The sequence below is a fragment of the Propithecus coquereli genome, unplaced genomic scaffold, assembly GCF_000956105.1.
Source record: "Propithecus coquereli isolate 6110/MARCELLA unplaced genomic scaffold, Pcoq_1.0 Scaffold69, whole genome shotgun sequence".
NCBI classification, from domain to species: domain Eukaryota; kingdom Metazoa; phylum Chordata; class Mammalia; order Primates; family Indriidae; genus Propithecus; species Propithecus coquereli.
Genome location: NW_012152951.1, coordinates 2,486,765 through 2,505,117, shown reverse-complemented (window position 1 = coordinate 2,505,117; position 18,353 = coordinate 2,486,765). Strand labels below are relative to the sequence as shown.

Below are 18,353 nucleotides of genomic sequence, written 5' to 3'. Positions count from 1 at the left end.
TGCCTTCAAAATGATTATTCGATTATAATTATGGTGACTTTTAACCTTACGGTTTTCTTTGAAAAGCCACAAAAAATAATTATGTGGTATTCTTGGAACTGTACACATTTAATCCCTAAGAATACTAGTGAATTAATGTGAAGTCATTAAAAAAAAAACAAAAAAAACTCCAAGCCAAAGTTTGGCAGACTGAAATTGAGCAGAACATCTTTATACAGTTAAATAGTGCAATAGCATTTTTTTTAAAAGAAAAATTGGAATGTTATACACGTGGAATTATTTACAACATCTAGACTCCTGTAAATGTGGTACTGTATTGCTCAATGGTTTATTATTAGGGTTATGTATAAGTATGCATTAGGTACATAACGTATAGAATGCATGAGAAGAATGAGTGTGCAGTAATAGCCTATGCGGTGTGTAAATAGTGTGTAGTGAAATCAACTTATTTTAGTCCTTTTGGTTCAGAACCAACCACAGAGTAAGAAATTTAAAAAATTAGTTCAGACAACAAAGGACAGGTCTGATAAGCAAGTGAGAATTTTTGATGGAAAATATTTACTGACACCACTTCCCTTTTTCCAGTTACTAATGTCCATGGACATTTCCTCTGTTTTCACTGTGACAGAAGATGGAAAATTATAAGAAAAGCTAAATGCTCTTAACACATCATCATGGCCACTTATATATATGCTTGGGTACAACTGTGAGTAAATTTTACGTGATAATCTACATTGTTTTGTAAAGAGTCCTCCCTGACATAGAAACAAAACCCTTGAACACATTTAGGTTGTAATTGTTTGATGACAGTGGCAGCAGCTATTCTTTCATTAATGCAATGTAGAAATAGGGGATCCTGGGGCCATGTTACCTGGTTTTGGGCTCTGACACCAGCATGTACTTGAGTGTGACCTTCAGAGAGTTACTTAGGCCTCCAAGTTTGTTTGCTCATATGTCAAAAGGGGTTAAGAAAATATATTTTAAACCCTGAAGTGTTTTGCAAATCCCTCCCGCCATTAATGCTTGCTGTGGATTTCCTCTCAATGTATGGACCTCTTTATAAAAAGAAAAAGAATGAAGAAAGGAAGGAAGGAAGGAAGGGTGTGTCCAGACAAATTTTGACAAGCCGAAATGCACTAAAATTCTTTATATACATAAATAGTGCTAAATAAAATGCAATAAAGTTATAATAATTCTTGAGTATCCCAAATTGTACTTTGTTTTAACAGAGACTTTTGGGCAATCTGCCTAACATCAGGGCAAGAGAAGGCGCTGGTCATGTATTCTACGCAGTAAAATTCTACCCACCAAAACCTTCCACGAGTAATTTTTTTTCTAAAGCAATTTTTCATGACTCTGACACCATTTCCATGAAATGTGACATTTTAACAAATAGGATTGCCATGTCTATGAGATTTATCTTCACTCTCCTCAATACCATCGTTCCTTGAACTGTGTATCACCTTACATGAAAAACACAACCTCTTTTGTGCTACGTGGCAGCCGCAAAGTTCATATGGTAAAAAGCTCTTCCTAGGATGTATAAACTGTGAAATGCATTTTAAAATAAAGTTTTAATTACACTTTGTAATTCAGAGCCAACTTCTGGTTTTAGTCTAATTTAAACAAGGGTTTTTCTCTCTTGCAGCCATCTGTTCCTTTTGCTTAAGCCTACAGTTAAGTCATAATATTGAAAAGGTGACGTCATCTCTCCCTATGATGTCATTAAACATCACTGTAGCTTCCCAAGAAGTCAGAGAACTGAATAATGTAAGGGGAGATGCATGTTAAAATATAAATAATGGCAATCTGTAGTACTTTTCTGTTATTTTCCATTCCTAGATACTCTACAAATCAAAAATACTGTTCAATAAAAGTAATGCCTTCATGCAAAAAGAGTCCTATTAAAAAAAGATAAATGAATCTTTACAATACTTCCATATGTGGGCATACACTAGTATATTAACGCAAATGTATCATTCTAATTGATGGCTTGAGTTTGGGTTCAACCAACATTCTTGGTAAATATTTAATTGAAGTAGCATATTATATATTTTTAATCATAGGCAATGTTTAGGCCACACATTAAAAACTTAAGCCATTCCTATATAGTTTCTATTTTTAACATTTAAATTTATTTTTAATTAATTGAAATTCATCAATTGAGGATTTTTTAGGTCTCATAGTTGAAGTGGAGCTGCCATTAGTAGTATAGGAATACACGTGAATAGTGTTTTAAAATTATGTTAATATTGAATTTATTAGATTATAGTAAATTAGATTATAATCATTAGATTATAGTGACGTATATTAATTTCTTTTAAATATTGCATTATAAGTATTTTAAAATTCATTTTAGGTTGTTAGATGAATAATTCTAGTTGGCTTTAGTAATTCTAAGTACTTATTAAAAAAACTTTCATAAAATAATAAAGAATCTCACATAACTCTATCTGTACAAATACCCGTTTGTTTTAAATTGAGAAACTCAGGTGGGGGGAGGAGGACAAAGAGGTTTTCTGAAATTACTTTTTTGGCGAACAATTTTTATAATGATCAGTCATTGAGATTCAGCAACATTTTTAAGAAGTCAGCTATATATGTAAGTATCCCCTTGTTATTGTAATTGTACACCAATTTTTAAAAAGCCTCGAGTCTGAGTTTTAGCTGGGAATGTGCTCTGTGAAGCCCTGAGCTAGCTCCGAGAGCAGCACAGAGCGGCCCACGTGTGCCACCTCTGGGCCCAGGAATTCACAGAGAGGAACAGCTGATGACTTAGAACCAAGTCACAGCACAGAGGTATGGGAAAAGTGCTAGGCTAGGAGTTGGAACACCTGAGTTGTTGATCACTTCAAAGACCCATGCTTTAGTTTATTTGTGCAATGACATTAATATGTGACATGATTATTTCACCAGTTTATTGTGAGTTTCAAAACCTCCTCCTTCCGTGTTCTTGTTATTTAATGGCACCAACATTGAATCAATTGACCAGGACACCTGTTAATCCCCTCCTCCACCGCTGTCACTGTGGGGACAGTGTCCCATTCTTCACTCTTCCTGTTGCTGTCCCTGTTCTGGCCAAGGACAGCACTATTCACCCAGCTGTTAGCCTAAATTCTTGCTTCTTCTGTCTGCCTCACTACGGTCTCCAAACACAGCCCCTCCTACCGACTCCTCTGCTGTTACCAGAATTCAGGCTTCCTTTCTTAGCCTTGCTTCGAAACTTGGCCTCCACAATCCACCAAATGGATCTTTCCAAATGTCAATCTGGTTATATTCCTGTCCCCCGACTTAAAACCCTTCAACGGGTACCCTTTGCCTTCAGCACAAAATCCAAAGTTTTGGTCTTCTTGTCCCACCCCCACCCCACACCTCATTTCCCGTCATTCCCACTGGACGCACAGGACCTGGGCTGAAGCCACACTGACCTCGTCTTTAGGGCTCTGAGCTGATCATTCTTACAGGCTGCTCACGTGCTCATCACTCTGCTATTCATTTGCCACGATCTTTCTTCAAAATGCCATTGGTCAGGGGTTTTCGTCTCTATGAAGCTTTTCTAGAACCAACCAAGCGGTGTTTGATATCTGCTTCTCTTTGCCAACCCACTTCCTATAGCACTCTTACTATGACACGTGGTAAATTCTGTCAGCGATTATTTGTTTCTGTCTGTCCCTAGTAAACACGTGAGAACTTCTTGAAGGATGGGAAGGTGTGTTATTTGTTTTTGTTCACCTAGCTCATGCCTCACAGTAGGTGATCAACAATTTCTGATGAAATGGATGGATGGATGGATGGATGGGTCTTCCCTCACACGCTTTAGCTCTGATAAACCACAGCCTTATATTGAGGAAGAGCAAGCTTACTTTTTTCTTTTTTTGCCTCTCAACAGATGTTTCTCTGGAATGTTCATCCCTTACCTGACACTGAACCCCATCAACATTTATCTAAACAGTATACTTTAAAATTCAACTCAAATGAATCAAAGTGAATCAAATGGAAAAAAAAAATGAATCCAAAAAAATCAAGTGAATCACTTCATTCATTTTCTTTGTTAAAAAAAAGAGTTTCACTCTGTTGCCCGGGCTAAAGTAAGTGCTGTGGCATCAGCCTACCTCACAGCAATCTCAAACTCCTGGCCTCAAGCGATCCTCCTGCCTCAGCCGCCCAAGTAGCTGGGATTACAGGCATGCGCCGCCACGCCTGGATAATTTTTTCTATATAGTTTTAGTTGTCCAGCTAATTTCTTTCTATTTTTTTAGTACAGACGGGGTCTCGCTCTTGCTCAGGCTGGTCTCGAACTCCTGAGCTCAAACGATCCTCCCATCTCGGCCTCCCAGAGTGTTAGGATTACAGGCGTGAGCCACTGCGCCCGGCCCATTTTCTTTCATAATACTTTTTATTTGTACTATAAAAGCTCTTTCATACATTTAATAAGGATTATTAGCTTAAATGTCCATTTCTTCTGCAGACTTTAAGATCCTAGAGGCAACAGCTTAAATTTCTTATTCATATCTATACAACCAACACAGAGGCTAGCTCAAGATAGGTGATAGGAGATATTTACTGAATTAATTCATGAAGGTATGCTTGAGTGTATGAAATGAAATAATGTATTTGAGAGTTATTTCAAACTGTAAAGCCCAAGACAAATGGTAGGTATTGTTGTCATCTTGATCATACCCATGAATCATATCATTTTCTCTTAGTTCTTTCTACCTAGAGAGCCCACAGACCCTTGTCTAAATTATCACTTCACGCAGATTTCTTTTCTCCCACTCAGAGTACATTTTGACATTAAGCTAAACCCCTCAGCACGTGGATAAGATCTAGAATATAAAGCGGGTTGAAAAACGGAATCAACTGTTTTGCGTTTTAGTATGAGCCTTAAAACACTGGGTAAATGATAAGTGTATTCTGAAAATGAAGATAGCCAAATCACTCCAGACACCATGTTTTTTAGCTGATGGCAATATGGTTTTTTGCCTGTTCCTTATTTACAGAGAATTTATTTATTAGTTGAGGAACAAAAATATGAAGTATGCAGCAGAAGAAATGATACCCTTTGAATGATATGAACATTGATACAAAAATCTCATCTTCCTCCTGGGAAATCCCAGGATATTTCATAAATGACATGGCAATCGGTTCATCCCCCTTGAAGAAGAGGCTTTCTTTAGGGTGAAATGCAGTAGCTTGTCTGCATGTTGCAGTCACCTCACTGTTTAGGGCAAGAAATGAAAAATACCTGTCTTAAATACTGGGGAGGATTGGATTAAGAAAGAATTAGTCATGGATATAGAATATGGAATGAGGAAAACGGGCTGAGGTTAACACCTCTACTCTTCCAAGACGTGCTATGAGATCGTTGATGGCACAGAGGGCAGGACCTCTGTTTCATCTTCATCTGAAGGCCGCCAAGCAGAGCCCATTTTCCCATAGTGCCATGCTGACACTCGGGGTCAATCCTTTCTCCAAGTAAAAAAGAAAGTCACTTGCATGAATGCAGCAGTCCCTGGAAGCCATCCAACTGAATGTCAGTTTCATGTGGGTAAGTCACCTTGTTAGACATTCATCGTGCAGGGTGCTTGCTCCTAGACATCACTGTGATGGCGCATGTTTCTCCATAGAGTGAGGTGCCGGGGTGGGTGGGTGCTCTCCCCATGAAGAGGCTGCCTAGTCTAAACACAAAAGTAGTCTGGGTGTCTTCACAGCTCCTCAAGTTGGAAGCTTGAGTTCCTTACCTTCTCTAGGACTTAGTTTCCTCATCTGTACAATGGGGATGACCTGCCTTCCTGATACAGCTTTTGAAAGGATTAAGTGAGCTAGGGCTGTGTTAAATACCTGATGATTGTGAGGTGCTGATTTTCTGGTGTCCCCTGCATCTCCTGTCCTGCCCTTCATTAACATCTATTACAGCATTCTGCTTTTTCCCAGGACTTTCCTTTGAAAAACGGGTGCGATCACTGACACTATTTTCTCCCCATGGATTTTGCATTCTGCTTTCCTTCTTCAATAAGGAGAATAGAAATGAATTCATTTCTTAATTGCCTTCACACCAATGCTTAATTATCCGGAGGGGGTCATATCACTAAATGTCAGTTAAAAAATAATAATAATAGCCACATATATATGTGTATATGTGTGTGTGTGTGTGTGTGTGTGTGTGTGTGAGAGAGAGAGAGAGAGAGAGAGAGAGAGAGTGTGTATCTTGGCTTTTTAAGGACAGCAAATTTGTCTGCCCCTCTTTTTAAACTATATTTTACTAATGTCTAAAATGGGAGCCTAATTGCTTCCCTTCTGAAGAAATCTCCTCTACATGCAACTGTGACATTTTTAAGAGCATTTTACAGAGGAACCAGTTCCCTCAAAGTCACACTTCTTTCTATATGCTTTTCTACAAGATAAGAATTCCCAGGAGTTACTTGTGAAAGTTACATGTGTGGATGAATCATACGGAACAGTGCTAGCCTTCCTCTAGAAAGACATCTCTGCCCATGGTGACATTCTTCAGATTACATTTGTAACATAGATAACGCTTGTGTGTCATTGCTACCTGGAGAATTGGGTCCTGAAGGTCCCCATTCCTCTTTTAGATAGACATCTGTAAGACCACATCGAAAGAGACCATGTGGGGCCTCGTGGGAAACCATTGCTGGGTTTTGAGCAGAGAGACCTGGTCTGACTCAGGCGTGGAGTTAGCACTTTTGTTGCTCTATTTAGAATAATCTGTAATAGAGGAAAGGGAGAAGCTGGGAGAATGGCTGGAAATCTACTGCAGGGATCCTGCAAGACATTAGAGTGATTTGGATCAGAAAGGTAGCACAGGACACGATGGTATGTCTGGATTCTGGTCACGTTTTGAAGGTCGAGCCCAAAGGCTATCATGATGGATTAAATATGGACCACGAGAAGAAGAAAGCAGTCAAGGATGACTGCATGGTTTTTGGCCTGAGCAGCTAGAATGGAGGTGCCATCCGTTGAGATAGGGAGGGGTGTTGGAGCAGCCAATTTGGGTGGCCCATGAGGGGTTATTTTGGGGCATGTTCAGCATGAAGCATCTATTAGACATCCAAGTGGAGGTGGTAAGCAGGCATTGGGATGTGCAAGTCTGGCTTCAGGAGAGAGCTCTGATCTGGTGGTGGGTGTTGCCTCTGTGCCCCTGAATATTTGAAAGGAGCTTAGAGCAATATAAGGCTCATAGTAAGAAAGTAAGTGATTATCGTAATTAGTACAGTTTCTTCTTCTCAACCACACCATTCAAATATTCCAAAATAACTGTCAGGCTGCATCCTGCTTATTCTATGCAGTTACCCTCTGACTTAGCATTTAAAGATCTCTACAAGCGAGTCCTTTCTTACCTTTCTGGGCTTTTCACTTCCTTACCCTGCCACACTACCCTTTCATGGTCAATGCCCCATTTTTCAAGTGTCGTTTAAGGGTTCTATGGGGAGGAAATCAGATTTCAAAGTTAAAAATTGAAATATACTCTGTGCATATTCAGTCAATGTAATGCTGGAAAATGTTCTTTGAGTAAAAAAAAAACATTTAGCAGTAGGAGAAGCCATATAATGCAATGGTCAAGAGAGTAGGTTCTAGCCTTGAGACGAATTGGAATTTCAGCACGTCACCTTGTGTGACAATCTAATCTCTCAAGCCCCAGTTTCTTCATCTGTAAAATTGAGACCTGGTTGGGATTATGGAGAATATTAAATGAAAAAATTAATGTAAAGCCTAATGCCAGACACGTAATAAGTTCTTGGAAGTGTCAGCTATAATGATGAGCAGCTTTACTTTTTCTTTTCTTTTCTTTTTTCTTTAATTGAGACAGGGCCTCACTCTGTTGCCCAGGCTGGAGTGCAGTGGCGTCATCATAGCTCACTGCAACCTCCAACTCCTGGGCTCAAGCGATCCTCCTGCCTCAACCTCCTGAATAACTGGGAATACAGGTGCATGCCACCATGCCCAGTTAATTTTTTCTATTTTTAGTAGAGACAGGGTCTTGCTCTTGCTCAGGCTGGTCTTGACCTCCTGACCTCAAGCGATCCTCCTGCCTCAGCCTCCCAGAGTGCTAGGATTATAGGCATGAGCCACTGTGCCCAGCCTACTTTTCATTTTCAATTATAACCAAAATTGAAGATTTTTCTACAGCTTTACTTTGACTATAAACTTTTCGCTAAGCATATACCTCAATATATCACTTAAAATTTAGAAAACTTAGTCTCGAGGCATTAGGCCAAAAGAAGGAAAAGGACATTAGGAGCAGAAATAAGAGTCTGATCCAACCTGTCTGTGGTGACCCGATTCCCCTCGTGACTTCCCCCCACCCAGTACTTTTGCCCATGTTGGGTAATTAACAAATTGAATTGAGTTGACTCAAAAGGAAAAAATAGTAAACTTATCTCTTCCCTCTTATGTTATTTTGATCGTGTATATTTTGTTTTTAAGCATGGTTCTTTGGGGGAAAACAGAATATGTTTACTGTAGAAAAACACATATTCTTTTCGCCTAGTAATTTTGGAAGCAAAAGATGGTTTCCATGGTATGAAGATGGAAAAGGAGTAGTATTAATAGAAGACAGCACAGAACTAATGTACATTTTATAGTATAAAGGGAAGATTTTTTAGCCTCCCTGCCTAAAACAACATCGGGAACTATAAGTTATGCTAAACTGGTGAATAGAATAAAAAGGAGCCAGCCACAATATGATAGCTCAGAATGAAAGTTGATAGTCAACTCCCAGGAAGCTTCCCGGGAAGGCGGAAACTTCCTGCACCCTGACACGAGGAGGCTTGATTGGTCTTCTTATGGTTTGGAAGAAAGGCTCTGAAAATATGTCTGACCTCTTAGAAGCAGGTTTATAGACATATAATAGTGCTTTAATTCTTGCATCCTGGAGTTGCCAAAGTAATAGAATATCAGTGCGGATAAGAAGCCTAATACGATAATGATTGTCTGACGTTCTCTGCTGTTCCTCAGGCCAGTTCTGGGTCTCAATCATTTGCTTCCTGTAGGTCCTTAATTCCCTGCATGTGATGTCTAACGGGGTGTATTCTCCCCTCACAATCTTTCCATATTGTCTCCTGGTAGGATGTTTTTATTCTTTCTTAGTTCTCTATGTGATTGGATCTCTACCACAGTACTTTGGGGTTCCCTTAACGCCTCCCTTTTTACTTGTTATAATCTCAATTCCTTGAGATAATCTACTCATGCTTCATACTCTGCTCCCCTGTCTCTAGCCTGTACTTAATCCTACCTTTCTCTCCTTTCCCATTCATTTACATAGTCTTACATCCTAAAATAATGATATTCTTAATAGGATGTCTATTGCAGTGAGAAGACATCCATAAAATGTATCATAAAATAATGCATTTTATTTAAAAAAACATGCACTCCAGAACATAAATATCTCTATGAGCATTGTCCCTTTACAAAAAAGTTGGAATTATATTCATATAGGCTTATGAAATTAATTGTAGAACCACTTTATGATCTTCACAAGTGAATCACCCTGCTACCTTACAGCAAAGCTTCGTGTTTTACCCAGGTAGGTGTGACTCGCCTAATTCGCCAGACTGAAGGAGAATTCAAGCTTGTTTGGGAGAAATGACAGCAAAATTAAAATAAGTCTATAGTTCCCCAAGTACTTTAGAAAGGAAAACACCCTATTGGATGGGTAAGCTGTCTCATTTCTGGTAACGAATTGTACTTAGTGTAAGAGCCAACTCAAAAGTTCTATTACCCAACTCAAACTGTGTTCTAGCACATGGCGTGCTTACTACTTTTAATGTGTACATGTGGAAAATATGCTCTTAAAAATAACAATATGTCTGTTTCATTGTCTCCAGGACCCTAATTAATAAGAAGGAGCTACTGGAATTTGCCCAACTTGGCTGTTACTTGGAATATGATCTCTTTGGTACCGAACTCCTTCATTACCAGTTTAACCCGGACACTGACATGCCAAATGATAACAAAAGAATTAGAAGGTAAATATGATGAAATCTCTCAGAGTGTTTCCTTTTACTAGCCCTTTTTGATTGTCATATGTGGGTGAGTATTAGCAAAGATTCAGAAAACAGTAAGCAGGCTGAAGCACAGACTTGCAGGGAAAAATATATCTGTGCTGTTTCAGGGAGAAAATCTCTATCTATTATTTCAAGGAGAAAATGAGTCATCCTAAGTAGGCTAAAGCTTAGCAGAGCCTTAGAAGTTCAGTGCAGATGGGCAGCTAACAGGAAACACAGATAATACCCAACCCCTGCCATGGCAATCAGAGAACAAAAGACGTTTTCCTTCTTTTGCCCCTAATAAAATAAGCTGTTTCTTTCCCAGGTTGACCACGCTAAAGTCTTAACTTCCTACAATTAATATTTTAAATGCTTTATTAAAGGTATTCATTGAAGGGGTTATTGCAACTTAAATGCTGAAAGTATTATGTCTGAAGATCAAACATCATATAACATGCAACCTCCCTAAATTGTCCAATGTGTGATGAAAGCTAACCATTGTTGGAGTCATTCTTTGCAATCAAGTGGAAAACATGAAGAATGGAAAGGGTAGTTACCTGGTTTGGATTTGGTCTTGGTCACATGGTATATGAAGATTGAATGGACCAAGTGAGAAAATCTGGGATGAGGGTGGGTTGGGTGGTTCACGCCATAATCCCAACACTTTGGGAGGCTGAGGCAGGAGGATCTCTTGAGGCCAGGAGTTTGAGACCAGCCTGGGCAACATAGCAAGACCCTGTCTCTACAAAAATAAAAAAAAATTAGCCAGGCGTGGTGGTGCATACCTGTAGTCTCAGCTACTCAGGAGGCTGGGGCAGGAGGACTGCTTGACCCCAGGAGTTTGAGATTGCAGCAAGCTATGATCGTGCCACCACACTCCAGCCTGGATGACAAAGCGAGACCCTGTCTCTTAAAGAGAAAAGAAAGAAAGACAATCTCAGAGGAAAAATAGATTTGTGATTGACAAGGAAGACATTAGTTTGAGAGTATCTATGTGTTGCTGTCCAGTGGGGCCCTAAGATAAGGATGTGAAGCTCAGGGCAGGGATTTGGGCTGAGATAGAAATCTAGACATTAGTTTGCGTGTGATAGTTTGAACCGTGGGAATAAATGAGATCGCTCAGAGGAGAGGATGAGGGCAGAGACCTGAGGACAGAGACATTTAAGGGATAGAGTCAGAACTGTCACTCAAGGACAGGTCAAGAAGAAATTTTCAAAGTGATAATGTCAGGGAAATATGTTGTTATGGAAGTCAGTGGAGAGGAATGCTCATCGCGGAAGGCCTCGAACACCTGCTATAGGTGGCAAATATCAAGTGAGGTGAAGACAGAAGAGCATCCATTGGATCACACGATTAGGAGGCTTACATTTTATCATCAGTAAGCACGGTCTCAGCAGAAAAGGCTCGAAGAATGAGTAGGCGGTGAAGAAGAGGAGAGAGAATGTGGAGGTGACTCTTTCAAGAATTGTGGCAGTGGAGGGAAGCAGAGAGGTGGGGCTGAAGCTAGAAAGACAAGCCAGGATCAAGGGAGGCTTCTGGCAAGTTCTGCAATGTTTATGTAGCTAAGAGCAAGGGCAGACACGAGAGAATGAATCCAGGAAGCAGTGTCCATTCCAATGGGAAATAAAGTATGCCACGTCTTTATCAGAGTGGCTGATGCAGAATACGGAAGTGTTCGATAGATGTTGATTTTTTTAAAAAACTGAATAGATAAGAAATATACAGCAATATACAACAAGGAGACAAATAGAGGGTATCAGGGGAGCAAATAGAAAGTTGGTTGAAAGGATACTTTCTCCATGGAAATGAAAGAGCACAAAGCAAGCATTGGTGTGAATTTGAATAAATGTTTTAGCGAAGGGAACAGGAAACTGAGGACGCACGGCCATGTGTCCTCTAGTGTCCCTGTGAGGTTAACATGGCCATCTCTTGAGAAACAAGGAATGGATTTAGGGCGAGACCATGTAGAGGAGGGTGAGGCTAAGAATGGCCACTGGGTGAACGAGAGAGACACAGACAAGGATGTGTTGTGTGTAAGACCCAGTTGAGGCTGGAAATCATGATTGCGTGTATATTGGCACCAATGCACGTGATTGGGTGATTAGTTTCCAAAACAGTATTTCGTGTTTTGGTAGGAGAACCAGAGAACCTTCGTAGAAGGTAGAAGCAGAACATGAGAGCAGTTAAGAGATTGAGGGCTGGGATTCCATCTGAAAGATGAGGTTTATAGCCAGGGGAAACAACGAAGGGGCTTTAATGAAGTGGGTGGATATATATATATACAGAAGAGGTAACATGATTAGAATTGATCAATCTCAACATGTTTTATAACTCATGTTGGAAATGGGAAATTTGCACTCAGGATCTGCTTCCTTTTGCTGAGCTTTTTCATGGCAATGAGGGGTATCTTCTGTACCCCTATGTCTTTCATGAGGCTCCTAGACCTTCTAGAAAAGAGAGAGGAGATCTGTAAAGGGGGATCTATGGAGGAGATAGGAGGGAAGGGTGATCACTTCCTCCAAAGCATTCCTTCTCAGCTCCTTTTGGCTATTTGGTTATCTTTTACTGTGCCAAATGTAAAACATTCTGGATGTATGAAATACATTAAAAATTATATATATATATAATGTATATTATATATAAGAGTGTGTGTATACATGATGTATGTGTACTATTCTATATATACGTATATATGTGTGTAGGTGTGCTTAACCTTCCTTAAATTAAAACCATGCATTAGGTCACCTGACCCAAGGAAAGTTCACGTTAAGTACTGAATGACCTTTTTTGGGGGGTGTGTGCTCCCAGGCCCCATTGTCCCCCACATTGTGTACACTTGGTTTCATCATTCATCTGCAGTCCTTTTCTGAGCCATCTTAAACCTCTGAAGAACAAGAACACAGAAACACGCTTCTGCCTACCTCTGGTTTTCAGCACCAGAAATTCCGCGTCTAACACCTGTTTTCAATCTTCTGCTCCATTTCTCAAATCTTATTATATCTCTGCCTTTTCACACTTTGTAGTCTCTCTCTAATATTTGTTTGCAAAACACTAACTCATTTGTATTTCTATAATTACTGCGATTTTTTGTCTTCTCATCTGTAGTGGTTCCTCCCTTCTGGCAGCATCTCTGTAGCTCGTGTGCTTCCATACAGCGTCGCAACACGAGCGACGATCTCTTAGCTTAAAGACCAGGCAGGTTTCCTTGATAGTCACGATATAATTGTGTTTCCGGAGCCATAACTTTATCTTTCTCATGAGATAACCAGTCTCCAGATTCATAATGAGTTCTAAGGGCTCCTATTTTTAAATGAGAGTGTCTTGTCGACTATATTCTTTCTTTACTATTAATACTTCACAATTTGATAACTTTGTGTTGCAAGATACGACACAAGACATCTCACATGAATTTGTTTATCCATACGCTACGCCTTTGTAGTATGAGATAGCATATTTCTTGGATAAGAAAAAGAGGCAAAAACTGAGGGAAATACTCAGAAAAAATCGGGGAGAAAGTGTTACCTAAAAGGTCTTGTGCTCTGGTACCCTTTTGCAGTTTTGGAGCAAGGTTTGTTGCACTAAGGTTCAGCATTGTGTATCTGTTCTGTCAAATCTTTCTCTCTTTTTAATAAGTGATCATATAACTCTCTTAGATAATTCCCTTAAATAGACTTTGTTCCAAAAGTAACTGCTTGCCAGAACCTTAGGACATCACACAAATGTCAACAAGGCAAAAAAAAAAAAAAAAAGCCTTAGTGGCATAAATGGCATTACATACACTTAAGGACAGGCATAGGGTGCATGTGACATGAACACTGATTTCTGGACAGAACACCCGAGTTGTCTCTTCTACTCTGGCACTTGCATTCCTTTGACCTGCAGATACAAGGTCTAACCTTCGATTATAATTTATCTTAAAATGTACCTTCTCAGAGGGTTGGGCTTTGTGCTTGAGGGATTTTTGTTTTGTATAGTGCCCTACATTTTGCTTACTGTAGTAGTTATTAAATATGACTCATGCACTAGAAGCCCAAGAAATGCTATGGAAACAGAAAGGATGCCTTTCAAATAGTCAGCCTCTGGAGGAAGGCGCCGACCATCCACCTAGATCCACTCTGGAATCCAGACACATGCAAGACTATACCGAGAATCACAGAAAAGAGCCATTGTCTGCAAATTGCATCTTCTGCCGTCAGAGACCCCTGGAAGTCATGGCAGACACTGCCCGGAGTCCAGACACATACAGATGGTGGCTGTCAGGAGGTGACTCACACTACAGATTAGAGCGTTTAACAAAGCAAAGAGGGTTGCATTTTTAGACCATAGTCAGGAAGCTGTTCTTTAGTCAACTGACTATAAATTTAAAGGAACAGCTTCTTATTTTAGCAATCTTGTTGACACGGAAGGAAGATAGAATACATTTTTCTTGGTCAATTTAACCCAATGCTCAGGGACAAAATTCCCGTAGACTTCAAAGGGGCAAGTGCTCAAAATATTGAGGTACCTTTGCCAACAGTTTTTTTTTTCCGAGTGTGTCACTTATCATACGCCTATCATTTGCAAACCAGCTAATTTTACTCGTAGAATGTTTTACTTGTATGAAGATTCCTTTTGCTTCCCTATTGATCACAGATATCCTTAATTTTATTCCCTAGATAAAAGGAAAGAATAGGTATGAGATCTGAATAATGGGCCCACGAAGAGAGGCATTTTAGGGAGGGGAACACAAATGCTGAAAGGAAACCTAGGAAAATGTTATTTAGTGAAATGCTACAGTGGTCATTCATTCAAACTGGCGTGTCCTGTCAGAAGCTATCTTTAATGCCGTCTTAGCAAGCATAGTCGTAAATACCACGTTAGAAATTTCCGTGTGCATGGGAGAAGGATCATGTTCCTACCAGGATGCAGCAGTATCTCTATCATCACCACACAATATTTATTAAAGGTCTCTCAGTACACATGCCACAGTGGAAGACAGTATCTTTATGACAAGCATAACAGGTTGCTGAGTGAAAAGTTGAAAAACACCCTGAAAAGCTAAAACGTGAGACAAATGACATCTAACGAGTTACCATTTTTCACAGGGTGCGTCTCCTGGTGGATGAGGGCTACGAAGATCGAATTCTGATGGCCCATGACATACACACGAAACATCGGCTGATGAAATATGGAGGTCACGGCTATGCCCATATACTCACCAATATCGTACCTAAAATGTTACTTAGAGGTATAACTGAGAACGCACTTCATAAGATTCTAATAGAAAACCCTAAGCAATGGCTAACTTTCAAATAGGATGGCGGCTTATGAGTTCATACCTTCGACTATAAAACTTGCAGAGAACACTCAGTGATTTCGAACTCACTGTGAGATATTAATCAGTTCCCTAGGACAAATGACTGATCATTTCCTTCTTAGGAGAATAAGAGAGTTTGCCTTCTCCAAAACTGGCTGACTGTTATCATGCATCTGCGTCTCCAGGGAGTTACTGAGCCTAACTGAGCCCTATTATTCTGCCTTAACAAAATAAATACAGAAGCACCTATTTCTAAACAATAATTTAATGTCTATATCCCTTAAATAGCTTTGGTTTGGGTGTGTGTTTTTTTTTTTAATCTATGAGCTGCAGTACTTCAGCAAATTTGAAGTGTTTCTAGTTAAATTATTCCCTTCTCGAGCAATCTAATGCTTCTTGTAATATTGATGATCCTACTAATTATCCTGCTGTTCTTTAATTAATGCTTGATGAATAATATGGCACTTTAAAATAGCTTCTACAGCAAGGGAAGTTAAATTTTGAGCCTTTTTTTCCCCCCAAAGGATACTGTAATACAATTACCAAATCACAATGATAAAAATATTTTGAAAGGTTAATGTTTTGCTGCCCACCTATTTCTATATTCTTATAATAAATCAGTTTTGATGTCTTTGGCTTTCTGGTATCCATTTTTTTGCCATAAATTTTGTTGCATTTTGAAAAGTTTGTATAAGAACATGTAGCAGTACATGAATTATAAAAATTCAATCATAAAAGTCAAAATATATTACATAATATAGTTTAATGAATCATTACATTTATAATAACAAAGGCCACAATTTAATTAATTGATAAGGTATAATGCAAAAAAAGAGAAATGTTTGCCTTATATATATTCCCTTTATTTCCTTTACCTTTTGTTTTTCCTTGGGCCTAAACAGAGGAAAATAACGCTTCTTTATCTGAAGAAAAGGTCAGATCTATTGGAAATGACAGCCTGATTCTAGAGCGTACTCCTTAAAAGATATCCAACCCTGATATTTTGTGTAAATAAAGGCTTTTTTAAAACTCCTGGTTAAAGCACTTAGTTGATGTATACCACTGTTTATAAATTAATCTTTTGGTTGAATCTTCATTATGTTATTTGAGACCTAAAAAAGTTCTCCAAATCCTTGCTGCCAATTCCTCTTTGATAAATAGATATTGTTAAATAGAAATAAAATCCATTTCAATTCATTTATGAGTTATCTCACATATTAGAAAGGCCAGATAGAATTAGTCATTATTCTTGATGAATGGCTGGTTTTTTGTTTTTGTTTTTTTAAATGGCTGTTTTTAATCATATAAATCATGACAGTTGCAGAAACCAAAACATTTAAACAGAGCAAAGAACACCTTCAGATGGGAACACCATGCATAACTCTCAGAAAGTTGAGCTTTGCTAAATAAAAGATATCTCTGCTGATCAAAGATGATCAAGCTTTCTGTGTATTAGAACAGAAAGTACCAAAGAGGAACGAGCCAGGAGAACAAACTAATTCCTTTAAATGAAAAAATGCAAATCTCCTTCACGACTAAAACAAGCAGATTTTTCAGTCTCTGCTTTTGAAATCTACTTGTCAAAAGAGTCTTCAAAGGCAACTGAAAGGGGAACAGATTTTTCATTGTAATAGTGGAAGTTGTGTGATAGTTAGGAGATATCAACATGTATTTTTAATCTTCTCCTTAAATTAAAGAGATGGCTTTTGGCAGTGTGTTTTAACCCTAGAGAAAGGATTTGCATTACTCTCAAAATCTACTGTACTGTCAGCTTCAATTCACCTGAGAAAAAAGAAAAAAAATTGATTACTCAAATGCACCTAATTCATAAATATTGCGAAGGAAAGCCACTGTGTTTATGTAGTCGTCATATTAACAGTCTGCCACAGAATGCAGTTCAAATATTGATTGGCATATGGTGATAGAGCAACCATAGCCTTAACTTACAGACATGTGAAGTATAGAGCATTTCAATCAAACAAAATTTAATTTTCTGGATAATTCTTAAAGAGAAGTCATTTTCTTTATTTTGCTACTCCATATATTTTTGTCATTGAGAATATATTTCAATCCAAAATAAATCAAATAATTTATGCATGTTTGTGTGTGATTGTATATATGCATATTTTTTTAAATTAAAATTTTGAGACAATACAGCCACTGTGCCTTATGGAACTAAAGCCACATATATATATTTTTTTATATATGTAAAATATTTCGTTTAACGTGTGTGTGTGTGGCAGGTATTTATACAAAATATAAACACTTTGTTATCATATTGGTTATATGTGAAATTGTTAATTTTGAAATAACCTCAGGCCACAGACTCGCAGTAACTGTTAAAGGCCCTACCTAGTGTCCCCTTGGTGATGCGTGCAGTAGCTCAAATTAAACCTTTGTGCATTGGGTTATGAATAATCTTTTGTTCCAAAGAAGGGAAAAGCGTCAGTTTGATTGAACGCTAAAGAATCAATTTCTCTGACTTTCCAAGTAAATCTAAATGTATTCAGTCGACAAAACGGACACATAAGGGATTTCCTAAATACCATACATGATTACACATTTTCACACTTAGAGGGTAATCCTATGATACAATGTCAATCTCTATTTTTAAAGACTATCACTAGAAAAGAGAGAAAAGGAAAATTCCTAAGAAAAAGGAAATGTGAAAATGACCACAGGCTTGGGAATTCCCTCAAATCCAGAAAATTCCAGGTTAAGGCTTGAAGTTGAATCCTTCCCAGGTCTAGCTCTAAACGTAACGAAAGTACAAGGCAAACAATTTCTTTGGGGACAAGCAGCATCATTTCAATCAGACCTTCTCCTGCAGGGCAAAATCATTCTTCCCCACACTATGAACGGACTCCAAGTCTCCTAATAAGCAGGTAAACTCACAAGAACCAAAGCCGACATAAGGATAAAAGCAGCAAGATCACAGTACACCAAAGTATTATATATATTGAAGAAATAATTCAGTGTCTTAGATTTTTCTATAAAAATTTGTGATCTATATAGGACTTCATTCACATGGACACTAACAATAGGAGTAT

At 38.6% G+C, this 18,353-nt stretch overlaps 1 protein-coding gene across 1 annotated transcript in view; it reads left to right on the top strand.

The window, feature by feature from the left end:
• PTER (phosphotriesterase related) overlaps positions 1–15,572 on the top strand; it is a 133,192-nt gene extending 117,620 nt beyond the window's left edge. Inside the window, exons 3-4 of the mRNA XM_012660903.1 lie at positions 9,846–9,986; positions 15,092–15,572. Coding sequence (XP_012516357.1) covers positions 9,846–9,986; positions 15,092–15,302 — 352 coding nt within the window. The 3' untranslated portion in view covers positions 15,303–15,572. The remainder of the gene's footprint in view (positions 1–9,845; positions 9,987–15,091) is intronic.
• The last annotated feature ends 2,781 nt before the right edge of the window (positions 15,573–18,353 follow it).